The sequence below is a fragment of the Sebastes umbrosus genome, chromosome 19, assembly GCF_015220745.1.
Source record: "Sebastes umbrosus isolate fSebUmb1 chromosome 19, fSebUmb1.pri, whole genome shotgun sequence".
In the NCBI taxonomy this organism is placed as follows: domain Eukaryota; kingdom Metazoa; phylum Chordata; class Actinopteri; order Perciformes; family Sebastidae; genus Sebastes; species Sebastes umbrosus.
Genome location: NC_051287.1, coordinates 9,749,376 through 9,763,264, shown reverse-complemented (window position 1 = coordinate 9,763,264; position 13,889 = coordinate 9,749,376). Strand labels below are relative to the sequence as shown.

The 13,889-nt window shown below is 39.3% G+C and overlaps 1 protein-coding gene across 1 annotated transcript; it reads left to right on the top strand.

The window, feature by feature from the left end:
• The first annotated feature begins 5,761 nt into the window (after positions 1-5,761).
• LOC119478793 (glutamine synthetase-like) lies at positions 5,762-12,034 on the top strand. Its single transcript, XM_037753758.1, has 7 exons — positions 5,762-5,942; positions 7,017-7,191; positions 8,702-8,863; positions 8,967-9,113; positions 9,829-9,956; positions 10,096-10,295; positions 11,351-12,034. Exons 2-7 carry the CDS (start codon positions 7,023-7,025, stop codon positions 11,658-11,660), a joined length of 1,116 nt encoding a protein of 371 aa, XP_037609686.1. The 5' UTR covers positions 5,762-5,942; positions 7,017-7,022; the 3' UTR covers positions 11,661-12,034.
• The last annotated feature ends 1,855 nt before the right edge of the window (positions 12,035-13,889 follow it).

Below are 13,889 nucleotides of genomic sequence, written 5' to 3'. Positions count from 1 at the left end.
GAATACTTTGTGTGTATATATATAGTATATATTTTATTTATCAGTTGATAAAATAGCTACATAAAAAAATGAATTAATAATGCACAGAATCAGTGGTCGCATCCAGCGTGAGCGAGGATGATTGGTAACCCATCATGCAGTGCTCTTGATTGGTAGCTCCCTGCATGATCAAATGCCTCGTTCATCTTTAGGAAGAGGGGGATGACGACATCATGCCCTTAGCAACGGTCGCGTCTCTACGGCAACATCCTCCGATGTCCCCCCTCTGCTGTTGTCACCGTGTCTCTCATCTGTTGTCAGTGATGAACTGATGATTTTGGAGGATGGCGTGTTGATGACATGGGGTGGAGCGCGAGCGCCCACCGCAGCAGCACGTTTGTGTCTCGCGACTTGAGTGCCTAAAGTTGGAGTGGACACCTGGGAAACTCGGCCACGAGGACCCTCTCCTCCTCCTCTTCCTCCTCCTCTTCCTCATCCTCATCATCATCATTATCCTCATCATTGTTCATCCCTTATCCTGCAGCAGCCCGCTCCGTCTGCAGCCTGCTGCTGTTTGTTCTCATCTGGACCGGTTTGGGTTTTGTTTTTTTGGGTTTTTGCACCGACCGCCGGTTCTCATCCAGCGGTGGGCGCGTGCGTCTGGATGGATCCCGCCGTGCTCATCTTCCTGCTGTACGTGATGATCGCACACGAGCTGGTGTGCGGCTGGATGCAGTACCGGAGACAGAGCACCAAACCACGCAGACGAGCAGCTGGACCTCTGCTGAGATCCAGGTGTGTGTGTGTGTGTGATTTAGATTTGGTTAGCAGCACATCTGGATTTAGTTAATATAGCCTACCAATATGTTTTGATAAATATGGAGGCAATGTTGACAAGTATTGATAGCTCTGAAAGGATTAGCTGGAAAAATTGACATTGATTAATAATCCATTAATTGATAGTGTTGGGGTTGGTGCCTACTTTGCTGATAAACCCAATAATTAAATTAATTAAATTAAAACAAATGATCAAAATAAATGAAAATTTAAAAGTGATGTAACCAAATTTTTCAAATTCATCAGTGTTAAAAGTTGTATTAGGCTGCTGTAAGCTGTACCAAAACTTTGTCTAAATAATAAACATTTGAGGAGGTTCATTCTGGACCTGAACACATACTGTAGATTCAAAACTCAAGGTGCACTTACTAGTTTTTCTTCAAGAGCTTTTGACTGTGTCTCATGTCTTTCTTCAGTTAAAGTAACAGTGTGTAACATTTCAGGAAATGTATTAGCAGAACTATGTTTTCATTAGTCTTTAATCACCTTTTTCTGGGTGTGTTCCCAAATGCTTCCAGGGTAACATGACGAACGAGTCGGCGTGATGACGTTTAGTAATTTCATTTAGCCACTTGTTAGCAACTGCCTTTTTTTAAGACACATAAAGGCTTCAAAATGATATTTTATATCGTAGAACAAAACATTCAAATCTCTTAAACTTGTGTTAACCACAGGCCTTATCTCAGGCATCTCACAAAAAACCCATTGACATCATGAAGAAGGAACCGGAAGTGCTAAAATGCTAACTCATTTCCTGGTTTTAGGACTCGATCCGGTAGCACCTATTGTCTAAAATACCATTGCATACTGCAATATTACAATTTCCATTCCCTGGAACTAAGTGAACGAAGAGGAATGTGGACAGGTTTAGAAACTGTTGGAAATGTTCCATAAATGTTCTTTGATGTCACAGTTTATGAGATGGCCTCAGGGGAGCCGTAGGTGTTTCCTTGCAGGGCGTAAATTGTGAGGCATTTGCTTTTGATCTTTTAATCTCATGTACTTCTTCCTCCCCAGTGCCCAGGTGTGTCAGGGAGCCTGGAGGACAAGCAGCCAGTCTCTGTCAGTCAGGCCCGACAGAGGAAGGAGGGACCTGAGGAAGAGTGGACGCATCGTGAGAAAAGCCTAAGAGAGATACCAGACATGGGTGAACACTTGTCGAAGACGAACCTGAACAGCAGAATTTGCTCACTGAGTGGCGGCGAGTTATGTGAATACGGCCCTGCTGTCTTTTCAAACACCTCAAAGTGAGGTTTGGGAGCCAAATCCAGCAGAAGGTTGTTTCATATTGCTATGAGGCCCAAATTCTCTTTGTGAGCTCTCTGTCTTATAGTCCCAATAAAATCTGTTAAGGTCTGTGGATTATACACCGTATCTGGGACCATGTATCTGGGACCGCGTATCTCAAGAGACACATTACAAATGTTATTTTCCAATGCTTTGAGCAGCAGAAATACAATACCATTCCCCAGTTTAAGATCTCAACACCTCCACACATGAAACTGCTGAGCTATAGTTACCCTTTCAGTGTTTTTGTTTTTATTGATAGGGGCTCACTTATACTCCCTGGAATGTTGCGCAACAAGGAAAAACATGCAAAAGAATGTCGTGCATCAAGTTCGTCGTTCACTGCGATCGTGCATAAAAGGTTTTATGATGCAGAAGGTAATTTGGCTGCATGACTCAGCTGCCAGTGATTGTTGTAAATCGTTGTCATTAAAGGGAGGGAACTGAGGGTGTTGACTGTGCATGCAGGTGTCCCAGTTACAGTATAACCTCAGAAATTTTTAATTAACTTGTACAAAACACAACCCCCCGGAGCACACCAACACATGTACTAAACAGAAACAGAACTATGTGTTCAGGCTCTGATCTCCTAATGGCCTATAACAGCTTGAGCTTTAGCTGTTCTCCAGCTTTAAGAACGCAAACAAAAGTCAGTCAAACAGCAACAGAACTAATTGTATTCTAAATGTAATTTAAATCGAGGGTTGTTAATCATCTTCAAAAACATTTTTGTTATATCTGTTGAAATGCTTTTGACATCCCGACGGCAATCAATAAATCAAATGATCTGACAAAACAAAGAGAACATTTTGTATCGGTGGCTGTTGCATCACTTTAATAAACCTGTCTAACTCCCTACCTACATGCCCACCTTGCGTGCACTCTTCCCTTCCTCAAGCTTGACAGCTGTGAGTATTAACAACAGCCACATTCGTTGTTTATGTTCATCATATGTTTATGTAGATAGTGATCATTTTGAGGGATTGGCTTTGGAGGGAGGCCTGAAGGGACGGGCTGTCAGTGTTGCTGACTTGGCGACTTCCTCGCTAGATTTAGGGACGGTTTTGGACGGTGCCGGCCCTGACCAATTTGGCGCCCTCGGCAAGATTTTAGCTCATGCCCGTCCACCTCTTTGTTTTTTGTGCTCTCGTAAAGCGCGCGCTGCCGGGAGGTTCTTAAACAGTGTTTGTTTTTTTGCATACAGGATTGACATAGCCTTTTAACCTGCTTATAATATAACTACCGTATGACCTTTATTATGAGACCAAAAAAAAGATTTGAATCAGACCAGAATGCAGTAACCGTAACACATTGAAAAAAAACAATGTCATCTTTTAAATTAAATTGTCTTGTTTGAATAGGCCAATAATTAACCCGTAGCCTACTTTTAGGCCTATAATTAACATAATTTAAACATCTAAAAGAACCATAGGTTATATTGTAATTACTCTGCCTGTCTCGTTGATCACCACGATCTAATTGGAGTTATTCTTCTCCTCAGTTCTCGGTTTACTTGGCCTACTTTTAACTCTCTGAAAATGATGATGAATCATCTGACTGGTACAACATTACTGTCAGAGCCTAACTGGGCCCCCTCTACCTCTTTTGGAAAAATAATTTGTGCACTCACAAAATGCGCCCTGATGGGAGGTTCTTAAGCAGTGTTATTTTTGTGCATACAGGGTTGACATTGCCTTTTAATCTGCTTATAATATAGCTACCATATTGACCTTGATTGTGAGAAACACACTTTTTTCAAGACTCCTTTTTTGAAAAAAAAATGTTGAAGATCAAATTGTGTTTATATAAAAAATAAAGAAGAATTAAATCTCACCAGAATGCACCAGTAACAGTAAAACAATGTAAGCTGATATATATCTTTTAAATGAAATAGTCTCGTTTGAATAGGCCAAAAATGGAACTCAGATGTGAACTCAATTGGCTTAATTGGCTTAATTGGCTTAATTGGTCTGTCTCATTGATCACCATGATCTAATTGAAATTATTCTCCTCCTCAGTTTTTGGTTTACTTGGCCTACATTTAACCCTCTGAAAATGATGGTGGATCATCTGACTGGCATTAACATTACTGTCTTTTGTAGGCCGTTGCGGGTTTCAGTTTTTAAGTGGACATCTAGTGGTATAATATGAATCTTGAAATTGCGATGATGACGACTGGTGGCACCTCAGCCCTTTATGCAGCTTACGTCTTTGGCCAGCTCACATCACACACTTAAACACACCATCACGGTTGTGTCTAGATGGTAACTCACATATTGCGAAAACTTGCAAAAACTCTCGCAAGACTTGCTGCCCGACGTCCTATCCTAACCTTAACCATTCAAGGTCAAGGCCCAAACTTAACTGTTCGAAGTCAATGCCAAATCTAAACCATTCAAGGTCAATGCCTTACCTTAACCATTTGAGTTCAATGTCCAAACTTAACCATTCGAGGTCAATGCCTTACCTTAACCATTTGAGGTCAGTGCTCAACCTTAACCATTTGAGGTCGATGTCCAATCTTAACTAGTCAAGGTCAATGCCCAACCTTAACCATTCAAGGTCAATGCCCAACCTTAACCATTCAAGGTCAATGCCTTACCTTAACCAGTCGAGGTCAAGGCCAAACCTTAACCCTTCAGGGGCAATGCCTAAGGCTGCATTCACACCAGATCAGGCATCGCGGCGACACACCGCAGGGTCGTGCAGCGGTTTGGGGGTGTCACCGATGGTCCATTGACTTCACAACAATTAACCTCTTTTGTTCCCTCCTGGCTGGGTTGTAGAGCTTTGGATCACCAGTTACATGATTGGTCACCGCAGCGCGACGTCAGGTTGCGTTTCACCAAAAGTTGATTCTGTTTCAACTTTTCTGTCGCAGGCCCCATCCCCGCAGCCCAAACGCACTATCCACATTCAAACTGAATGGGAGGACCGCCGTTTTACCACCAGATCTGGTGTGAATGCAGCCTAACGTTAACTATTCGAGGTCAATACCGAACCTTAACCATCTCGCGAGAGTTACGCAAATTGCGGGGTACCATTTATAAATAAACCATCATCACAGAGTCCCATGTGACCGGTCTTGTTTCTGTAGGAGTTGTTGAATTTCTGCCCTCGTGCCTGATCTCAGGACAGCTAACCTGACGGAAACTGAACATATGAACAGCTTCTAGTCTCTAATTGTGTTCACTGAGCTGCAAAACTCTCAGCTCAGCAAACAGCAGTCAGACACTATCAGCAGATGTCCTCTCTGACACAGGTGGGTGTTCATTACTATTTCTCATGGGAGTTTATGTCCGCCTCAGCTATACCTGTGCAATGATCTGTCTGAATTATTATTCTTGTTTGTTTGTTTTAATATATGGAGGACAGCGTGAGTTGATTTTGACTGAGGAGGTTAATTGAAATGTTTTGCGTCTGCTGACAATACACAGTATGGATGTAATTTTCTGCTGCTTGAGTAGTTTTTTTCCCCCACAGAAGACAAGTAGTAAGGGTTCAAACACTGTCACAGATCATAATGTTATTGCTTAAAGTCAAAAGCATGAAGGACCTGATTTTGTGTAATGGAAACATCATAATGGAAATATAATTCTGACACAATAAAAGTAATAATAATGGCTTTATTAAGGAGACAAAGAGAAAGTCCATTGTGTACTAAATAAAAACAGAACACACCTAAAAGAGGAGTCACGTTACGTGAAGGACACGTGTGCCTGCGTCATCAGCGTGGTATTTGCTTTCCAGTTAAAAAGGCGAAGCAGGTTTAGGCACGTCAAACACACAAGTTCTCTTGAAGTTGTCACTTGACTCCACCTGAAGTCGCCTCTAACACAGTAAGTCTAAATATTTGTCTATGTGTATTATATTTATTTTTCTTTGTTGAACAGCATTGTGTAATCTGTTAAATACAACTCTTATCAGTTGAGTTAATTCATCAAATCTCCATTTATTTGCTCCTTACATGATCGAAAGTGATGCTGAGTGATGCAATGAGTTAGACAAGCTGCCTGAACTAACCAGTTTTTGTGGAAGAGTTTTATGAACAGTTTAAATCTTCAGGTTATAGTGTAAATATCAGCTTTAAAGTATACAGTTAAGTTAATAACTTGAATTTGTTTTCATGTATGTGGAACCTTAGAAAAGCATAATGTTACAATATGATAAAGATATGATCTTTATCCACAACTGGATGACACATAATACATTTTTCACACATTTTGTAAAAAAAAAAACATAGTTATGTGTGTATTTGTTTTAAGCAAATACTAGAGAAGTAGTATAATTATGTTTAACATACTTCTCACTTTCATTTTACCGACACCGAGCAAAAAAGTCAAATTTAATTTATGTATTATTCATGATTATTTTCTTTCTTTCTTTCTCCCAAGTTGTGGTTATTGAAATATGCTTTTACTCTAAGACCACTTTTACTGTAATGGTCAAAGATTGCATTTACACGTGTATATATATATATATATATTTGTGTAATGTTAAAATAAAAATATATAATATTTTTAAAAAAGATGGAGAGAGTCAGAGATTAGACGTCAAAGCTTATGAACAATCGAATGTTTTTGTTTTTGTTTTTGCATTTAGCTTTTTACAACTGTTTGTGTTTCAAGCCCTGCAGGTTTCCATCCTATAAACAAACTTAAATCCAATTTAGTTGCTCCGGTGAGACAACATCTTTATCACCCAGCAAACAGACAAACAGAAAAGAGAGTTTATATTAGCTTATGTTAAAAGTACAAGTAAATAATGTATGTATGCCTAGTGGCCCTAAAGAAAAGATTAATCTATTGTAGAGCATGGATGAATGAATGGAAAACCTTAGACATGAGTTTATACGTCACATAATGTAATAACAAACCCCACCTTTGCATTCTATTCTGCTTCTCTGATTAAAGGCAAGCATGGCATCGGTGTCGCTCAGCTCCCACCTCAACAAGGCTGTACGCCAGCAGTACATGACCCTGCCGCAGGGAGGGAAGTGCCAGGTTACCTACATCTGGATCGACGGCACCGGAGAGGGGCTTCGCAACAAGACCCGAACCCTGGACACTGAGCCAAAAACCATAGATGGTAAATGCCCTCTTTTATGATTTATCGGCCTATAACATGCACATTTTACTTAACTATATGGAGTCATTTCTCACCCTTTAATTCTATACATGATAATGGTCAAATATGCATGGAATTAGTTTGTTTAAGGGGTAAAACTATTGAGTCTGCTCTTATATGAATAATTAAGGGCTTTAACAACTTAATTTAAGGGTTATTTAAACTGCATGTCTCCCAACCTTGCATATGTGTGTGTGGGCGTGTGTGTGTCTGTATGTGTGTGTATAGATTACAGAAGGATTGAGGTATTTGATATGTTCTTTGGGAGAAGTGCTCGCACACCTACATTGTACACAACACCAAGCATCCTGTTAATTGAGGCGGTGTTGCTGAACAAACATTTGTTACAGTTCAATGCACTAGTCGAGTTTGGACGTGGAATTAATTAACTGTTATTAATTCAATTGGCAAGTTAATAATGACATTTATTTTGTGCATTTGAGATCTCAGCATTTACATCTAAAACAGTTTGCAATATGAAATTGCTGTTCTCCTTGTGGAACCTGCATCACACTGTGAAGTATTTTAGTAGACGTTTGATGTACTGGTATTTTAACTTTTGTATTCAAGAAATAGTTTGATATTTTGTTCAATACTTTTATTCACCTTTTAGTTGAGAGTTTGATGAAAAGATTGATACCACTCTCTCTGTCCAACGGTAACAAAATCTGCTTACCAGCACCTCTACAGCTCACAAATTAACAAAGCATAATGCATGTTTGTGAGAATGAGAATACTTACTGCGCATGGCCAAGAAATAGTCCTGCTGACGCGCTGCTTTCTGTTAAAAAGCTCTGTATGCCTTCTGCCCACCATCGAACAGAAGGCACAAAAAGTTTTGTAACTAGCATTATGTAGCATTTAGCCACCAAAAAGACCTAAAAAGCTCTCAGGAGATGGTGGAGACCAAAAAAGAGTTAAAAGCGAAGGTGAATATTGTCCTTACATTCATCAGATGGACACAAACACAACTCCAAATAAATGCTAATGTTAGAAGGTTATTGTTTGCTAACACATTAATGCTAACAACTTGAATATGTCAATGATTTGTTACCAACTTGTTCCGCTGCAACCAATATCACTAATCTTAAATCTTCTTCCTTGTGTCCTTCTGTCTTAAATTTTCTTCCTTTCTTTTTTCTCTTCTTTCTTTCTCTCTTTCCACATCCTCGTCTTTCCTTTCTTTCCTTCTTCAACTCTATCTGAAAGCATGGAACTAATGGTTTTCATTCAACATCTACCTTGTAAAGGAGTGTAATGTAACGTAATTGAGTTGCTTCCTATCGTGATGTTTCTACTTTTAGTTAAGGAAATATTCTTCTGGTCACCAAGTACTAATCAACAATGTACAGGAATTTGTCTCGGTGACATCAGAGCTAAAATGGTCTGTGAGCGTAACAGGTTTCATGGCTGAGTTATATTTAGAAGAGATGTTTTGATGCTAATCGTTTGGGTAAATCTATCTTGTCAGATGTTCCCGAGTGGAACTTCGATGGCTCGAGCACATACCAGGCCGAAGGCTCCAACAGCGACATGTACCTCGTCCCAGTCAGCATGTTCAGGGATCCCTTCTCCCTGGATCCCAACAAGCTGGTCCTCTGTGAGGTCTACAAATACAACCGTTTGCCTGCAGGTACATTTTGCACATGTCTGTTCATGTTTTACTGCTGAAATCCTGCTCAGTAAGGTCAGGACAAAAGAGTTGTAATTACTACTTACTATTCTTTACCGTCTAGAAACGAACCATCGAGCGAGCTGCACCAAAATGATGGAGAAGGTTAAAGAGCACTGCATCTGGTTTGGCATGGAGCAGGAGTACACGCTCTTAGGAATAGATGGACATCCTTATAGTTGGCCCCTAAATGGATACCCAGCACCCCAAGGTGAATCAGCTGTCATTTTTTCTCCCCCCTTTGTTCACTTCATTCATGTGGAAGAAATATTGAGAAAAATGTACTGTTTCATAAGGCATACTTCATGAAGGGTTTATAAGTTGATTGAGTATTGGAGCAGTAATAGGCAATCAGTGTAATAAGCCATCAAGTCTGCAGTTTTACGCAAATGTTAGTAAGTCTAGTAAAGACTTCTTAATCATCAAATCTGCATACATACTAAGAATATGTAAATAAATACATTTTGGTTTGGACACTTTCAGCTCATGATCCCGCTCACCAGGAAGGAATTTCTCACAACCTGGCAACCCAAAAGTTCTCCTTACAAGATATTAGATTATATTAGATTATTACTGATCAGGTCTTCCTGGTGAATTAAAGAGCAAGACAAAGTAAATTATACTGGACGAGCTAAAGTTTGCTTGTTTTTTTTGTTTTGTTTTTTTTACAAACTGGCAACACAAAGGTTTTATATTTTATAATGTCTTAATACTGATTTATAAGGCAACACATTTTTTTTAACCATTAATAAAGCCGTAACTTACAACTCATAAACCCTTTATAAATTATGTCTCATTATAAAGTGCTACAAAAAAAAAAATGTCTTGGGGTTGTCAATTAATGACAAATATAATGTATTTTTTTTTAGTGCATGTTTGTATTTATTTTGTCTAAACAAGCTTCCTATCATGTCACCCACTTTAAGGACCCTACTACTGTGGTGTGGGGGCAGACAAAGTTTATGGACGGGACGTTGTGGAGTCCCACTACAAGGCCTGCCTCTATGCAGGGGTCAAAATCTACGGCACCAATGCTGAAGTTATGCCATCTCAGGTAAGTGTCGCCGTTATTCTAACGCACAGTGGAAAGAGGATGCTTTCTCGTTGGCACGATTTCAATTCTTTGTCCATTTGTTTTTGACACAATTCCCTAATTTCTCTCTTGTCTTTGCCTCTCCTTCTTCTAACTTCAGTGGGAGTTCCAGGTGGGACCCTGTGAGGGCATTGAGATGGGCGACCATCTCTGGGTTGCACGCTTCCTGTTGCATCGCGTGTGTGAAGACTTTGGGGTTGTTGCAACACTAGACCCCAAACCAATGAAGGGCAACTGGAACGGTGCTGGTTGCCACACGAATGTCAGCACCAAGAAGATGAGAGAAGAAAAAGGACTGAAGTGAGTAAACGTTTCCTTTGAAACTTGTAACAATAGTAATTAATGTATTCATTAAATTAATTAAATGGTAACACCCTTAATTATTTACGATTAAAGTATCCCAGCCAATGAAATATTAAGAACACACCACATCAAAAATTGTCTTATAAATTGAATCCTGCTCATGTTTGAGTATTTTGTCTTCTAAAAATAACTAAAATAAAAAGCCCACCATACATTTTCAGTGGAAACATTTTTACTGATTTTCAGGCCAAAGTTGATCTAGAAAGATTAATGTTCTGGTAAATAGTGTCACTCATAGTTGCTAAAACAAGGCTCTAATTGTGTTTGCATGATCACAAATCTCTCTGTAGTCTGATTCACTTTTTATTTGATATGACTCAATAATATAACTGTTTTTGAGTTGATTTTAACAATTCCATAAAATTCAAGTGTAATGTACGTGTACTTTACTTTTTGTGTACTTATTTTGACCATTTTCGGTTCTCAGTGATAAAAGCACAACATGCTCCAGCTTCTCTAACAAACAACATTTTTCACCAGATTATCATTTGACATTGACACACGTACCTTTGACATTTCTCTAGTTTTACAACAGCGCATTTTTCCAAGACAAAGCGTAGAAATTTTTTTACAGATGCAAAACATCTAAAGAAAACAAGCTTTAGGCCATGAGTCAAAGTGTTTCTGTGACTGCGAAGTAAACTGAGTTTCTGTAAATTGTGTAACTTAAAGTGCCTCATTCTCAGTTTGTCAAAAATGTACTTATTTGAACTAAAACCACAGTCTTTTCCTAAGCCTAACCAAGTAGTTTTGAAGCCTAAACCTAAGTGACGCCAAGGGGTCCTGGCCAAGTGTCCGTATGTGACGCATTGGGAATGAGAACGGGGTCATAGGTCCTTAGGAACATAAGAATCACCCCACGCAAACATGTCTCAAAGTGAATGTTAACGTTGCTTTGTATCTGCTGAGATGCGTAAATAAGCATTCATCCACAGACATTCACTGCAGCAACCTTCCATAACTCAACTGTCCCTTTTTTCTTCTGTTGACAGATACATCGAGGAGGCCATCGAGAAGCTGGGCAAAAATCACGCCGAGCACATCCGAGTGTATGACCCACATGGCGGGAAGGACAACATAAGGCGTCTCACAGGTCTCCATGAGACCTCCAACATCGACGACTTCTCTGCCGGAGTGGCCAACCGAGGCGCCAGTATTCGCATCCCTCGCCAGGTGGGCCAAGAGCAGAAAGGCTACTTCGAGGACCGTCGGCCTGCAGCAAACTGCGACCCGTACACCGTGACAGAGGTCATCACACGCACCTGCCTGCTTGATTCAGAAGATAAAGAAGAGAGCAAGTAGAACGGTGCCTACTGTGTAGTAATATGTAGAAATATACATCTGCCTCCGAGTTCGTCTAGCCTATGTAATTCATATTTATTGTTGTTTCTATAAGTTTAGGTACATTTTCATGTGCACAAAGACACGTCCTTAGAAATAATAAATTGATAAAATATTTTGTACAGCAGCAGAACTGGAAATAACATTTTTTTCTTTTTTGTCTGACCCTACATGCATATAAAGCATATGCATTAATCTGAATCATTGTTTCTTAAAACCCATGTTACATGTGTTAGTTTGGGTGAAATAAAGGCACAACAGTGCTGTACTTGTGACTGTCTTGTTTTTCTTGTTTGTTTGTTAGTAAAATATCAGAATAAAAAGTCAAATGTAAAGGCAAGGCAATGCATGTTTATTCCACGTCGGCAATTCAAAGCGCTTTAGTGAGCATATGAAAAAGGCATAGGGTAATAAGAATAAAGCAGTTAAAAGAACACAGGAAAATTAAAGATTTCAAAAGGAAGAGTGTATTCGATGAGCTAAAAGAACTTAGAAACTAAAGTGCATTTGAAAAAGCATCTGAGAAGAGTTTAGTATTTGAAGCTTTGATACAGTCAGAAAGTTGGCTCCAGAGTTTATTTCTGACAGTACATATCACCAACAGATTTCCCTCCAGTGATCTGAGAAGTCGAGCAGGTGGGTATTGATGAAACATATCTGGGAGGTATTTTGGTCCTGCTCCATTTAGTGATTTAAAAAAACAAGCAGCAGAGCTTTAAAGTTGATTCTGTAATTTACCAGAAGCCAGTGTAAGGACTTAAAGAGGACATATCATGAAAAACTGATAGCCAGCAGGGGGCGACTCCTCTGGTTGCAAAAACAAGTCTGACTGCTCCAGGGATGATGTATATTTGTAGGCCAACCAGGAAGTAAGCATTGCCCTTGATATATATATATATATATATATATATATATATATATATATATATTTTATGCTAAAACAGTACCTGTGGGGGATAATATTTGTTATTGTTTTATGTTGATAATTGATTTCCAATAATAAATATATACATACATTTGCATAAAGCAAGCATATTTGCCCACTCCCATGTTGATGGAGTGAAGAGTATTTAAATACTTGACAAATCTCCCTTTAAGATACATTTTGAACAGATAAAAAATGTGCAATTAATTGCAATTAACTATGGACAATCATGCAATTAATGAAATATTTTAATCTATAGACAGTCCTAATAATTACAGTATATATCGATTTTGAGGTATTTGTTATAAAATATCACAATATTTGAATTGGTCAGTATTGCATATTATTTCAATATTGTTATTACATCAATAAGATAATATAATTCTCTATGTGATTTCCAGGTAAATAACTTCAGACATCATCTCGCCAAACCCACTACAGTAGTGTTACAGGTGCAAATGACTGCTGGCAATTGTCCACCAGGTGGAGCCACTGGTATAGTCCTCATTTCACTGGGTCTCACCATTACTGTACATTTAATCTATTGTAATATACCTGTGAGAACCACCTGACGAAAGGTCAGAGTGTCACATTACAGAGTCGTCTGAGTAGCAGTTTAAGAGTGAGATGTATTTGGAATCATAAAGCATTAAACCACAAAAAAGAAGCAATGTTTACAGGCCAAAAAGACATGAATGAGGCTGTCTAGTCATCGTTATACTCTCAACACTGGCATGGTTTCACTTCAGCCTGATGCTCAGTGCATCTGACATATGGCGTTAACATCTTATCCCGTTACTTCCTGACATACGATCCTCTCACTTTCAGCCTGGCGGTGTCAAGATGACTCATTAATCAAGCTGTTTGAGGGGAGGCTTTTTTTGCAACATGAGTAATCCCAAAAAAAAAAAGAGGGATTCTTTAGAGCAGATCAGATGCCACCGCATACCAGATTTCCATGGATACAGGCAGTAACTTGGCAACCGTGGTGTTTGTCTGTCGTCATGGAAACATCTGTCTCAGAGCATTTACTGAATATTAGCAGCTGGGTGAGATGATGACATTGAGAAAGAGAGAGAGAGAGGAGAGAGGATTAATGTCTGTCTCTGTGTGTTCGATGCCATTTTTTTTTTTTTGTCTTCTTGTAAATGCAACATATTAATGCTCCGTGATGAAAAACTGTATGTGGAGACAGTATTGACCTTTTCTGTGTCCTTTTCATGCAGCACAGCCGTCATTACTTTCACATTTGCTCCAGCTGCTGA

What these genes read in the sequence shown, in the direction of transcription:
- LOC119478793 (XM_037753758.1), top strand. Translation starts at nt 7,023, where the DNA reads ATGGCATCGGTGTCGCTCAGCTCCCACCTCAACAAGGCTGTACGCCAG. An exon ending in CTGAAGTTATGCCATCTCAG is followed by an intron (nt 9,957 to 10,095) that starts GTAAGTGTCGCC and finishes TTCTAACTTCAG; the next exon opens with TGGGAGTTCCAGGTGGGACC. An exon ending in AGAGAAGAAAAAGGACTGAA is followed by an intron (nt 10,296 to 11,350) that starts GTGAGTAAACGT and finishes TTCTGTTGACAG; the next exon opens with ATACATCGAGGAGGCCATCG.